Source organism: Mus caroli, chromosome 9 (assembly GCF_900094665.2).
Source record: "Mus caroli chromosome 9, CAROLI_EIJ_v1.1, whole genome shotgun sequence".
Lineage (NCBI taxonomy): Eukaryota > Metazoa > Chordata > Mammalia > Rodentia > Muridae > Mus > Mus caroli.
The window spans coordinates 21,010,502-21,024,479 of record NC_034578.1 but is presented as its reverse complement, the minus strand read 5'-3'; the positions used below and the strand labels follow the sequence as shown (position 1 = coordinate 21,024,479).

Sequence of the window (13,978 nt, the reverse complement as noted above, 5' to 3'; positions counted from 1 at the left end):
TAGACCAGGCTGGCCTCGAACTCAGAGATCCGCCTGCCTCTGCCTCTGCCTCTGCCTCCCAAGTGCTGGGATTAAAGGCTTGCGCCACCACGCCCGGCTAGGAATTCTTAAAAATACTTGATTTTGAAACTTTATCTTTGATATAGAAGTCACTATTAATAGTCTGGATGGTAACTCTATAGTTATCATGAAATTTTAGTACTTTAGTTATTAATTTTTAAATTTAATTTCTAGGCTTTGTGTAGCTAGAGTTATAGGCAATTGTGAGACACTCAAGTGGATTCTGGGAACAGAACTTGGGACCTGTGCAAAAGCTGTGTTCTGATTAGGATTTTTGTTTTTGTGTTTTGTTTGTGTTTATTTTGTTGTTATCTTGACACAAGTTAAGGTCATCTGGGTAGAAGTAACTTCAATTGAGAAAATGTCTCCATCAGAGACATTTGGTCTGTAGGTAAGTCTGGCCATTTCCTTAGTTAAAGATCAGTGTGGGAAGGCTCAGGCAGCTGTGGGCAGTGCCACTTCTGAGCAGGTGCTTGTGGGTTGTATAAAAACACGCTGAGTGAGCCATGGAAAACAAGCCTAGTTGGCAGCCTTCACCTGGACTCTCTGCTCTACTTCCTGACTCCAACTTCCTGCCCTTTCTCAGTGATGGAGTGTGACTTGCAGTTGTAAGATAAATTAAACCCTTATCTCTTCAGGATTTTTGGACAGTATTTTATAATAGCAGTACTAAAGCATTGGGATTGCAGGTGTTTGTTGCTGTGCCGAGATTTCTGTGGGTGCTAGGTATCCAGACTCAGGTCTTCCTTCGTGAATTCATTCTTCATTTTACTGACTGAGCGGTCTCCACAGTCCTAAGACTTGAGTTTTAACATGAGTAATACTGCTAAATACGTTGTAACTTATACTGTAAGTTTTTTATGCATGTGCTTCTGAAGACTGAAGTGTCTCAAACTACTGCCTCTAGGAAAATCTTAGTCTACATTATAAAATTGATTTTCTAATGTACATAATATGTATTATTAACATTGAATAGATTAGTGGATTATACTGGAAGTATGTGTGTCTGTATGTATGTGTGTGTATGTGTCAGTGATCCTTAATACTGCATTTTCTAACATTTTTATTTCTCAGAAGCAATAGTTTCTGATTAATTCCATTACTCTTACAGTTTTAATAAAAGTGTAGATACTCTATTTAGAATGCAAGTAGATAATATACAGGTCACTTACTTAGAAGCAGTTGGTAAACATGGTGTTTTCCACTAAAAAATCCAAGGTTAAATGACTTAAGCTTTGGACATTGTACAGAGAGAAAAACATTTTAATGTTGGCAAAAAGTCAGAGGAGGTTAAAGACTTGTGTTGTTATTAGAAACACCATTTGAAACAGAGACTGAGAAGTTGCTTTAGTGCGGGTCAAGACTTTCTTGTTCAGCCAGTTGTAGCTTTAGCCAAGCTTGTTTTTGTGTCAGTTGTGTTCCTGAACATCCTGAACGTTTGCTTTAATGCTAGACATAACTTCCCAGCAGTTTCACAGATTCCTGTGGTGTGTCGTGAAACCATGGGATACAGATACCAGAAATGGACATCTGTGGATCCCTGAAAGTTGTGCTTTGCTTAAGAGGTCAATATATCTTGTGTTCTTAAACTCCAGCCTATGCAATAAATACTGTTTTTATCCTCCTTTCCTAGATTAGAAATTCAAGGCACAGGGTGGTGGGTATAGGATCTTGTACACTTTTCCTAACTCATAATATATATACCTGCACTATATTCAGTGAGTCCATCCCCTTCACACAAGACCCCATTACCCAGTTGCTAGTAGCAAATCAACAATGTTGCTCTTGGTATTCTATATTTTCTATTCTGCAATTTTTTTCTTTCTATTAGACCCTTCATTTTGGCATACAAATGTTATTTCTTTCTTTAAAAAAAAAAAAAAAGAAGAAATTTTGAGCCAAAACCACAAAAGAAAAAATTCAGGAACTGACCTTCTCTAGAATCTGTTTTTCTCTTGAAAATCCATCTCCTTTCTCTAAAGTGCCCTGTTAGTTTCATATACTTACTGTTTTATTATATTGCTTTTCTTTTCTCTTGAGTCTATTCCAGTTAGGTTTGGTTTGTAGTGTTTTGGGTTTTTTTTTTTTTTTGGTTTGTTTGTTTTTGATAGCCGTTATTCTACCAAGATTGTTTTTGTTACATTACAGTGTTCACTGGCATTCCTAGTGATCTTTTGGTAGGGTTCTTTGCAAGGAGTGCAGAGATAAATAGACTAATGTGGGAGAAGGTCCCTGTATATCAGAAGCCTGGAAACATTTGAATAAATATACATAAATGTATTGGCACTTAGGTACAATAGAATATTATAGATTTGTCAAAAAGTATTTTGAAGCTATTTGTGTACGCCTAAGGTGTTATCTGCGGGATATACTGAGAAAGCAAGACATCAGAAAATAAACACAGTTGGTTTCCTGCCTTTTATGTAAGAAGCAAAAGAGAACTATATATGTATATTCATATAATGAGAAGTTATAAGGGGACTGGAATTTTATTTACTTGAACAAAGGGCACTTATAAATACTTATACCACTGACTAGTATGCTGCTCCCTTTCTGGCAACCATTAACTGTTCATAGCCCCTCAAGGAGGAGTGGGCTAATGAATCCTTCCCCGGCCCAGTCTTGTTCGGGTGGCCTCTGCTGCTGTAGATTTGTGGCTGCCTAGCCATATCATGTCCAGGAGATAGTCTTTAATGATTCTTTCCTGTCTCTAGCTTTTGTATGCTGTGCATCCCCTCATCTACAATGTTTTCCTGAGTCTTGTTGAAGGGAGGCAATACAAATGTCCTGTTTCAGACTGAACTCGCATCAGTCTTATATTCTCAGCCCTTTGACCAGCTATGAGTCTAAATTAACTGTTTCCCACTGCACACAGAAGCTTCTCTGACAAGGTTGAGAACAGCACTAATTTGGCTTAAACATAAATATTTAAAAGGTAGTTCAACACCATATACATTTAGGAAAACAACAGTAGCAGATTCCCTCCTAGGGACTCTGACCTTTTTAGCCTTGAGGTGGGTCTATCACCAGGTTCTCAGCAGTAGGCATGATGTATTACTATGGTGTGTGCCCCACATCCAATCAGAACCTACAGCAGTCATGCCACTGTTGTACCAGTGGCATAGTTTACCTGGCAGGTGGTATTGTAACTCCCAGATGGAGCTCAGTATTTTGCTTGACCCTACTGGTATTTAACTTAAAGATAGGGACAGGGGACAAACTATCAGGAATCTTAGACTTCATTCAAATCGTTTGTAGAAGTTTTGTGATTATAATTTTGAGATTATAAATAAAATAAGAACAATTTTAAAATAGCTTATTAATGCCATTAACAAGCATAGTTTTAAAGGCGAGGGAAGAGACAAATAAGCGAAAAGGTGAAATAGAAAATACAGTCTGAACTCAGGGTTTATTTTCCCCCTAAAAAGTAAGAACTTATTTTGTAGCTTTGCTCACCAAAGACAAAAGTAACTACTCCGAAGTCTCAGACTTTGTCTTTAGGTACAATTTGAATGAAAAAGAATTAGGTATCTGTTCAGTGCAATCCTAGGCCTCATTGGAAAATGTAGAAGCTGAACCTAAGGGCATGTTGTATTTGCAAGTAAGGAAACCATTAGAGCAGGTACAGATCATGTCAAATGACACTGGAGTAAATTTAAAGGGGTTCCTAGTGGTCAAAGATGGTGCAGTCTGAGGTTAATTGGGGGAAAAAAAAAAAGAGTATCCAAAACCATAAAATTCTGTGAACTCATAATGACACCAAAGGAAAAAACCATCAGTACTTCACTGGTCATTCTGGAGATTGCTTGGGGCAGTCACCCCGAAAACTGACAAAGGAAGTAGTGGTATATTGTGGTTGTTTTCTTTCTAGAGACGGGATAATCACATAGTTAATGAGATAAAGTTCTGGAACAGTCATACTAAAACCAGAAAGAATTACGGAGTTAAGCAAGTAAGTTTCCTACTCCTAATAAAAGAATGGATCTGAGCAACTCTGTAGGTAACTCGTAAGGCAGATAGGAAGTTTTTCAGGGACACATCAATCTGGCAACATCAGAACCACTGAACAGACTCAGTATCACTCACCATCCTAATCTCTGTGCCAGTATCAGTGATGTGCAGGAAGTACATAACACTATTACAAACTACTCTGTCAAAGACCTTAATCTGAGTCCAGTTTACCTTCCCACACTAACTATTATAGTGTAGAATACCAGGGGATAAATTTGGCTCATACAGGACAGAATGTAGTTGTAAGACAGATAGGATGACTTCCTTTAAAAATACACAGGGCATCGGGCTGGAGAGATGGCTCAGAGGTTAAGAGCACTGACTGTTCTTCCAGAGGCCCTGAGTACAATTCCCAGTAACCACATGGTGGCTCACAACCATCTGTAATGGGATCTGATGCCCTCTTCTGGTGTGTCTGAAGACAGCTGCAGTGTACTCATAAGCATAAAATAAATAAATATTTAAAAAATACATAGGACAAATGGAAAGAAAGTGGAAACGTTTGGGGGATATCGGTCAGGTAGTAAAATGTTTGCCTAGCATTCCTGACATGGTGCCACACACTTATAATCCCAATGCTTACGTGGGAAGTGTAGAAAAGGGGACCAGAAATTCAAGCTAATTTGCAGCTATATATAGAGCACAGGAGGATGAGTCGACAAGGTCATCTGTCACTATGTAGAAAGCTTGGGACCTACCTAGGCTACGTAAGATCTTGTCTCAAAAAAAAAAAAAAAAAGATTAAAGAGATATAACTCAATTGTACATGACTCTTGTTTGAGTTTTGAGTCAAACCATCTTTAAGAAATTTTTAGGGTAGTGAGAAACATTAAGCTGCATGATTGGATGTAGCAGTCTTGTCATTAAAAAGCAAAATTCCCTAGAGATTGTACCAAATCAAATGACAAAAGACATGTATTTGATCTAATGTACTCTTCTAGAGGTGAGGTTTTGAGGGAGCAGAGAGGACAGGGATAGATTAAGAACTGTAGAATGTCAGTTGTTGATGATGAATACACGAGAGTCCTCTTTTCTTTTTTTAACGTGGTAGTGGTTCTTTCCATTCCATCCACTTTGTGCAAGGGAATTTTTATATTGAAGTAAATAAAAAAGTCTTGCACAAGGACTGTTCTTTAGGTCAAATGATTGTATAACACACAAATATGTACTAATTAAATGTTTGGTGGAAAAATGATGGTTTATAATGCCATAATACTTACAAAATGAACTTCTCTAGTGTTCTTTTGGCCAATAGCGACTCATTGCTTAGCTTACTTAGCATGAACTTGTACATATATAATTTACCATTCACTGCCTGTAGGCTATAGAATAAGAAACTTGCTTTCTCTTAGTATCAGAGCATTCAATTCAAAATACTTTGTGACTTCTAGTCACTACAATGTGTGAAAACTTCTCTGAAGACACCAGCTGTATGTCATCTAATTCAGTTTATTTCTGAAGATGAACTGTCAGATCCCAGGTCTAAGCACCACAGGTCTGTCCCTTCTCGTTCCTTCTTCAGATGGGGTTTCTTGAACAGTTACTACAAAGGACAAAGATTTAGCTGGATAGCCAGTGGGAAGAGCTGCATAGGGTGAAATATGGGGGACGGGAGCATGATGAATTTCTGTGCACCCTTACATTTTTAGAAAAGAAATTAATTTTATTAGTTTTTCAACTCTCATATATGTTTTGATAATATTTAACCACCATTTCTTACCAGATATACTCCCCTCTTCTTTATCCACCCAACTTTGTATCCCTTTATTTTTAAGCCCCTCAAGACCAATTTTTGCTGTTCAAAATATTTCTTAGGTGGGCCTTAAACTCTTGTACCTACTTGCCATTAGGGGATAAAGGATCAAGCTGGGTAGATAGCTGGGCATGCTACATATGGGGAAGTATGTGACATTTCTACTTGTTTTCCTGTTAGCTATCCAGAAACTCTTGGGACTCAGTCCTTTTGGTCTTTTATGGAAATAAGTATAGTTGATCAAATCACTAACCATTCGTTAACTCAAATTGGACCCTCTTTCTGGAGATTGAGACAGGAAGTGACAACTCTTAATCACAGGGATGGTTCCCCTGGAAACCAAGCCTTATCCCAAGACTATTGCTCTCTAGATACCAGTTATCTCATTAGCAAACAAAATCTAGAGGAGTGATTCTCCTCAGTCCATAATCCTGCGGGTTGTGACCCCTTTTGGGAGTTGAACGACCCTTTTTCATTGGGTTTGCTAGCAGATATCTTGCATATCACATACTTACATTATGATTCATCACAGCAAAATTACAGTTATGAAGTAGCTATGAAAATAATTTTATGGTTGAGGCCACTATAACATGAGGAACTGTATTAAAAGGTTGAAGCATTAAGAAGGTTGAGAACCACTGTTCTAGAGAAAGGATATTAGAGAGAGGTTAAATGGCAGGAAATGAGATGAAGACCAAATATATTTTTCCAATGTCATAGAGCTCTATTCAATTTTTATGTACTGGGTAGAAATTTCAAGATTTGGCATTAAAAAAAAACTTTGTATTTGTTTAATACAAGAATTGGCATGTTGCATTTTAGATATAGCACACTAAAATCATGTCTATCAGTTAGGCATCATGAAAGGATAACTGCATTTTTTTTCTAGTATCTTCGGTGTCTAAGAATGCCTGAACTATACATCTCACTCACCCATGACAATATCTATTATGACTTTTAGATATATGACTCTTGCAGTAGCCATGCTGAAAGTACATGTTGTTTAAAATTATATTTATAACTTGGATTGGATTTTGAATTTACATTTGATATGGCTAATAAATTGTTTTCATAGAATTCAAGGAATGGTTTGCAAATAGGCCTTATAGGGACTAAGAAACACACTAATTTTAAATAGTGCTAACAGTGTGAACTTTAGCAGATATATCATGAAGTACAAAGTGTTACAGAGCCAACCAGAACATTGCTATTAGGATTACATGTAGAGGTGAATCTCCATGGACTGGGTTGAATTTTCTTTTGGGTTGGTTTTGCAGTTTTGAGTGTGTGTAGATATTATGAGTGGCAGGAACAGTTAAATACAAATGGCTTTCAATTAAGACCAATCAGTTTGTCAGTATTATATTTGGGAGGAAGAAACTAAATCTATATATATTTTATATTTAAAAAGTACTGACAAAAACAATTAAAAATAACTGGTGATCTTAAAAATGTATCTTCTATTGACTAGTGATAGAAAGTCCTTTGGTTTTCCATTTATATGGACTTGCAGGCTTTAGTTAAGAGCACTTCATTACATCTGATTAAACAGACTTCTAGTTTTCCTTTTTGTCAAGTGGGGTTTTTTTTTGTTTGTTTGTTTGTTCTTTTTTTTTTTTTTTTTCTTTTTTTCGAGACAGGGTTTCTCTGTGTAGCCCTGGCTGTCCTAGAACTCACTCTGTAGACCAGGCTGGCCTTGAACTCAGAACTCCACCTGCCTCTGCCTCCCAAGTGCTGGGATTAAAGGTGTGCGCCACCACACCCGGCTCCTTTTTGTCAAGTTTTATGGTGGCGATCTACATGTTGTTTGGTTATGGATATGCTGCCGTTTTCTCTGCTTTGAGTGCCTTCAGCAGAACCTAGGCTAAAAAAATCTTAACATACGTGTTTTCTGATTATTTGTTCCCAAGGAGAGTTTAGTTTTATCCATATCTAGTCGTGTTATCCCTGACCTTAAATTTATGTAATTAAAAAGCTGACTTGTTTCTTCTATCTCATTTCTAGTTGACAAAGGACCAGAGGTTGGTGTATTCTGGCAGACTGCTTCCTGACCATCTGCAGCTGAAAGACATCCTCAGAAAAGTAAGCTCTCCTTCCACCTTAGCAGAGCGAGAGAAGCTGTCTCTCAAATTTTGTCTAACTAATGTAGTTCATCAACTCCTGTGGGTAGCAGAACAGATAAAGATAAGTAAGAAAGCAATAAAACAGCAGAATATAGAGGTTGTTTGGCTAACAGTTTTGCATGCCCGTCTGAGCTAAGTCTGTATGGGGTAACAGATGTGTGTTTCATCTTTTAGTAGAAAACATTGGCTTGTCAGGGCTGTAGGAGTAGAGTATTTACAGCAGTTAAAGATTGAGAACATCTCTTTAAATCTGTTTTCAGTTGGGCCGTGTGACATTTCAATGAAAATTGTTTGAGTTAGGAGTTTAATTTCTAGGAAAGTAAATTGTATGACACATCAGTGGCATATTTGCTACCAGAATGTAAAACACCTCAATGGCACATCTGCCACCAGAATGTAAGTGCTGATGCTCAGGTGGAGCGGAGTCCATTTCAGGGTAGGTTTTGACAATCAACTTGGATCCTGGTTATTTAATGGCACTTTTTAGCTCATTGTCCCTTGTAAAGTTTTTACTTTTAGAACTTCTTACTCTTGGTATGCTACTTTTTGTTTGTGACTACAGCGAAATTGAATAGCTTTGTATTTTGTGCTTGGCTTTTTAATGTAACTCATAATGTAGGTATTCCTGATCTGTTCTCTGTTTATAATCACTTGCAGGAAACATAATATGTTTTGGTTGTGAGCCAGCCCTTAACAGCTGAGGCATCTCTCTAGCATGGGAAGCTTAAAATATAATGTCAGTATATTTCTTCTGCTTAAGTAATATTTTAGTGTGTTTACAGCACAAAGATTTCTAATCCACTTCCCCTCATTGTGTAGCCTTGCCCAGCTGTCACACCCAGCTTTAGTGGTTTATCTGTTGTGATCAGTGGATACTATCGCTCAAAATTATGCATACTCATAGTTACCACTCTAGATGATGCATGACGTATGGATTTTGACAAATGTGTCGTTTGTTTCCACCATTATGGTATCATATGGAATAGTTCTAAGCCATGCTCCCCTATTCATTGTTTCTATTTTCTGTTTTGATTTTGTGATATTGGGATTATCCTCAGGATTTTGCATAAGCTAGGAAGAGCTCTACCAGTGAGCATCTCTAAAGTTGTTTTGTTTTCCTGTTTAAAAACTGTTATGTGGTCTGCTTTTTGAAATACAGATGCATTTATTGTTCATTGTTTTCTGAATAACAGCTTGAAATACTCTCAAAAGATTGTTGTAGACCTTAGGTCAAGCACTTTGGGCCATGTTACATTTTAAATAGTTCTTTGAACTGTTTCTCTTAAAGTTTTTGTTTTGTTTTGTAAAATGTTGCCATTGGCGCTGCCTACTGTTTAGTTTTAAAATATCCCATAGATGTATTTCCTGAAAGTGGATGGATGCTGTGAGTAACCGTTATTAGTAGGATAATTGGCACTGGCTTTATAGGGATACACAATGGACATTTTTAGTATTCCCTGCTCAGAAATGGAGAGATTCTCTATATCAAGAAAAACCACCTCATGCTATCTGTCTGAAACCTCTCCTTAAGCTGCATAGCCCTATGAAGTTCATCCTCTAGACTCCTAAAGCAACTGTGGTTTATGCTTCTCAGTTATATGCAGGAGACTTTCGTGTATGTCTGTCATTGTGCCCCAGTGCACTTGCTTGGTCTGTTAGCAGTGTCCTAAGTTTCTTTAAGGTTTCTGGAAGTTGATAAGTCTCCAGTCCTCACTCCAAGCATCTTTCTTGACTCCGCCCACCCACCCTGCTCATGTGCAGGGTCTCATGTAACTCATATGTCATTCTGATGTTTTTCTTAGTTGTTTTCTCGGTTATCAGCTTTGTCATTTATAAATGTGTATGCAATCTCACGAAAGCATAAAGACCAACTGAGTCATTATTTAGAATGTGTTCCCTCATCTGTAAACTTGTGAAAATAATACAGAATATTTACAGAATAAAATTCAAGTATATGCTCTTTATCTGCTTATAAATGTTATAGATAAAAAATGTTAGCTTAATTTGGAAAGCAATAAAAAGCTATACTTCACTTTGCTAAAATTAAGGCAAATGAGATTGCGTTTCTTTCATCAGTATATTTAAGTAACCAAAGTATTTCACTAGTCAAAGTCCTGAAACATCAAGGCCATGCTTATATTGTTAGTAAGATACTAACTACATGCTTTTATAGTGAAATAATAGTTTGTGTTGATAAAATTCTGTACTATGTGTTGCTTCAAGCCTGCTTTATGTATGCCAGGTACTGTTAACATAGAAATTATTGGATATTTAAACAACTCTTCAAGCATGGAGAGAAAATATTGAATTCAGAAGGCCCTCACGCATTAAAATGGCCAATCCATTTATCTCCAAACACTGAACAATTTATTGCTAACAAAATAGCTGGGCTAGAAAGGAAAGGAATTTAAGTCTTAAGTAGTTCAGCTTAGCTAGTGACTTTAAACTGTACATTTTCCTTTAATTTTAGCAAGATGAGTATCATATGGTTCATCTAGTCTGTGCTTCTCGGAGTCCTCCCAGTTCTCCAAAATCCAGCACCGATAGAGGAAGTCACGAAGCACAGGCATCCAGCACCAGCTCTGTGAGTGATCTTGAGGGGAGTAAACGTTGAACTTTCTGGATTCTCTTTCTGTTCTGAAAACATAGAGGGCTGGGGTATAGTTCCACAGTACAGCACTTGCCTGACATGTGAGGCTGTGTGTTCAGTCCTTATCACAACAAAGGACAAATACACAAGTAAAACAAACTAAACTGAATAAAAAACCAGAACACTTGGTGTTTGTAGGTTTATTTTGTTTCTGATCATTGTTTGATTTTTTTTTTTTTTTTTTTTTTCTGGTAGCGGGTCTCATGTAACTTTGGCTGGTTTTAAATTCATTGTATAGCTGAGGCTGGCCTTGAACTGCTCATCCACCCCTTCTACTTCCCAGTTCCTGGGATCAGAGGCCTGTGCCACCACACTCAGCGAGGTTGTTTGGAAAAGTTAGAATATGACGTTTAACATTTGTTTAGATACACAATAGTGCTTCGAAGCCTGTGTTCACTGTGAGTTATAATTTGATGAGTGGACAAGTCAGCAATGGAGCCAACCTTACAGATTTAATTACTAAAATACTCTGGAAATAGAATACTGATGTAGACATATAGATCTTTAGGCTAGTAAGGTTTTAGAAATATTGTTATAAAATATATTTTTTATTCAAAGTGATTTAAACTACTTAAATCGAAGTGACCTAAATTTCCCTAAAGTACATTACTTGGCCAAAGACCTTGAGGTTTTGTTGTTGATGTTTTGTTTTTGAATTACTAGATTAAGGTATTCACAATGAATAGGGGAGGAGAATTACTTAATATATTTAGCTTTTACATAATTAAATATTCATTTCTGCCCAGAATTGTTTTGGAACCTTTCAGGAGTTTAGTTTTGAGGGTGAGAGGATCAAGACTGATGGAAGCATTCTTGTCCTTTTATGTTTTTTTTGTGTGCTTTAGAGACAGGGTCTCTTGAAGCCCTGATTAGCCTCCAATTTTATATGGAGCCGGAGCTCAGAATCGAACCTAGTGCCTCATGCATTTCAGGCCAGCAGTTTGCCAACTGAGCCACACCAGTCCCTCTCTGATGGAAGTATTCTTTATACTTCTTGCTAGGCAGGGAACTTTGGTTGTGCTAAAGAGATTTCCTCTGTTAAGATTCAATCAAAATGTCAAGGCAGAGGTGATCAGTAGGGTAAACTAGCTGAGAGATCTCTTAATATAATCTATATAACTAATCCTTTGAGAAGGAAACAAGATTCTGAAATTGCCATGTCAGTATCTCTTCTGTGGAACCAGCCATGGAAATTGAGCTTCTATTGAATTGAATATGAATTTTTCCTTCCTTGGCATGAGAAGGGGCAAATTCTGGACTAGCATGGATATTTTTATGTAGTTTTTTGACACAAATGTGTTACAATTTTGTTGACTGAGCATGTGGTTTCTTGGCCATATTTTATGTCATAAGCATGTATATTTTTTCAGTGTTATGAAAGTGTAAAAATTATCATAGTAAAGTTTAATTTCCCCCAAATTTCATGGTTCAGAATTTCAAAGAGATCTGAAAATAATAAATATAATCATAGAACAATTGCCTAATAAGTTCAGAAGTAATTAGTTTTAGAGAAATTTGACTGTGTTGAAATATAGTCTTTTCTATTAATCATGCTAGTGGATAACATCTTAATGTTTGATTTAATTTAATTTAATGTTTAATTTTTTTTTTGTTTTGTTTTGTTTCCGAGACAGGGTTTCTCTGTGTAGCCTTGGCTGTCCTGGAACTCACACTGTAGACCAGGCTGGCCTCGAACTCAGAAATCCGCCTACCTCTGCCTCCCGAGTGCTGGGATTAAAGGCATGCGCCACCACGCCCGGCTAATGTTTAATTTTTAAAAAGCCTTAGTTATGTCCTAAAGAATCATACTCCTTAAAAAAGTATTAGGCATCAGTTTTTCATTAAATAACTTCTTTAAAAAATGTTTTGTTATTTGGCAAGAGACCTGTGTGCTTCGGACTTTTCACTGGACAGAAAATAGGAAGATAGAAATTCTAAAAGACACTCTGCCTATCAGGAGGCAGTTAAAATTTTAACAAGCTTAGAAGGACTTAAAAATAACACTGTATCTAACTTTTCAAGATGAGAGTGCTATAATTTATACAAAATGTGATCATGTTTTAAATGTATAAAAAGCTTGAAAACCAAATTTCCCAACAGTTACTCATTGAACTTTTCAAAGTTGTATTTACCGAATCATTTGATCATTGCCTAAGCACTAATATCCTAATATCTTGTTAACTTGTAAAAACAAAATTGTTTGTGGCATTTATAGAGTGACAGAAGTTGAGAACAGTCTTAAAATCTAGGGCAGTCTTGTTTTTTTCTAAGGCGGGGAGATAGAGACCTTTAAAGGCTTGTTAACATTATGTACCTTGTTAGTTAGTGTCAGATATAACAGAGAGTGTAGATTCCTGCGTTTCCTCGTTTCCCTCATTCTGCCAGATAGTGGTAACCATGTATGTTCCAAGATGTCTGGCATATAGTGACAGTTCAAATGACTAGAAATTGGTGGCCTTAGTGACACTTCTTACATGTTAGCCATTGTGAAAGGAGCTTTGTGTGGTATAGTTTGATCTGCATAGTTTTGTATGTAATTTTTTTTTGTAGATTGTTATTCTGTTTTCTAACTGATAAGTGCAATACTATTACAGTCTTGGCTTTCTGACCTTTTTAGTCTTATTAAAATTAAAGTATGTTTTGTTGGATATGAGATTCAAATCAGTTTCTAAAATTCAGTTAATTTACAGAGGGATTTTATAAATACATGTTTAGCAAGATATAATTACTTTTTTGTTCATTTGTTTGTTTGCTTCCTTGTTTGTAGAATTCAGACCATTCGGATTCAACAACTCCATCACCCAGTCAGGAGAGTTTGTCATTAGTTACTGGTTCTTCAGAAGGATTGAGACAGCGTACCCTTTCACAAGCACAGACTGACCCAGCCCAGAGTCATCAGTTTCCATATGTAATCCAAGGGTAAGTGAAAATTATAATTAGGGTCCTGTAAAAAAATTATTTATAACATTAACTTTTGATTTTTTTCATGATAGTATTTTTTGATTATTAAAGTACATTTGAAATTTATTTACTTATTTTTCAAGTATTTTCACATGCTTTATTTATAAATACATGTAATAGAAATAAAACTAGGCAACTACTAAAAGTGAGAAGCTAAAAAAAATAGCAACAAAACAGAAAGTAGCAAAGAATATTTTTTGACCCCCCAGCAAAGAATATTAAATGCTAACTAAGTGTATTGTATAATAACAGTATACAGTTGATTGACTGAATGAGTAGACAAGTTGTTATATTTTTTCAAAATTTCGTATATTATACAGTGAAATATTTCCCCCATAACTCACCCCCATGTTCACCAACATGCCCTCTTCCCTAACTTCATGTATTTCTTTGTTTTGCTTTTTGAAAAATTCACTAAGT

General features: G+C 36.4%; 1 protein-coding gene across 2 annotated transcripts in view; it reads left to right on the top strand.

Annotated features, from left to right (window-relative positions):
• Herpud2 (HERPUD family member 2) overlaps nucleotides 1-13,978 on the top strand; it is a 51,651-nt gene that overhangs the window by 10,801 nt on the left and 26,872 nt on the right. For both annotated transcript variants that reach the window (XM_021172410.1, XM_029481476.1), the window contains exons 2-4: nucleotides 7,829-7,906; nucleotides 10,418-10,531; nucleotides 13,365-13,516. In XM_021172410.1, coding sequence (XP_021028069.1) covers nucleotides 7,829-7,906; nucleotides 10,418-10,531; nucleotides 13,365-13,516 — 344 coding nt within the window. The remainder of the gene's footprint in view (nucleotides 1-7,828; nucleotides 7,907-10,417; nucleotides 10,532-13,364; nucleotides 13,517-13,978) is intronic.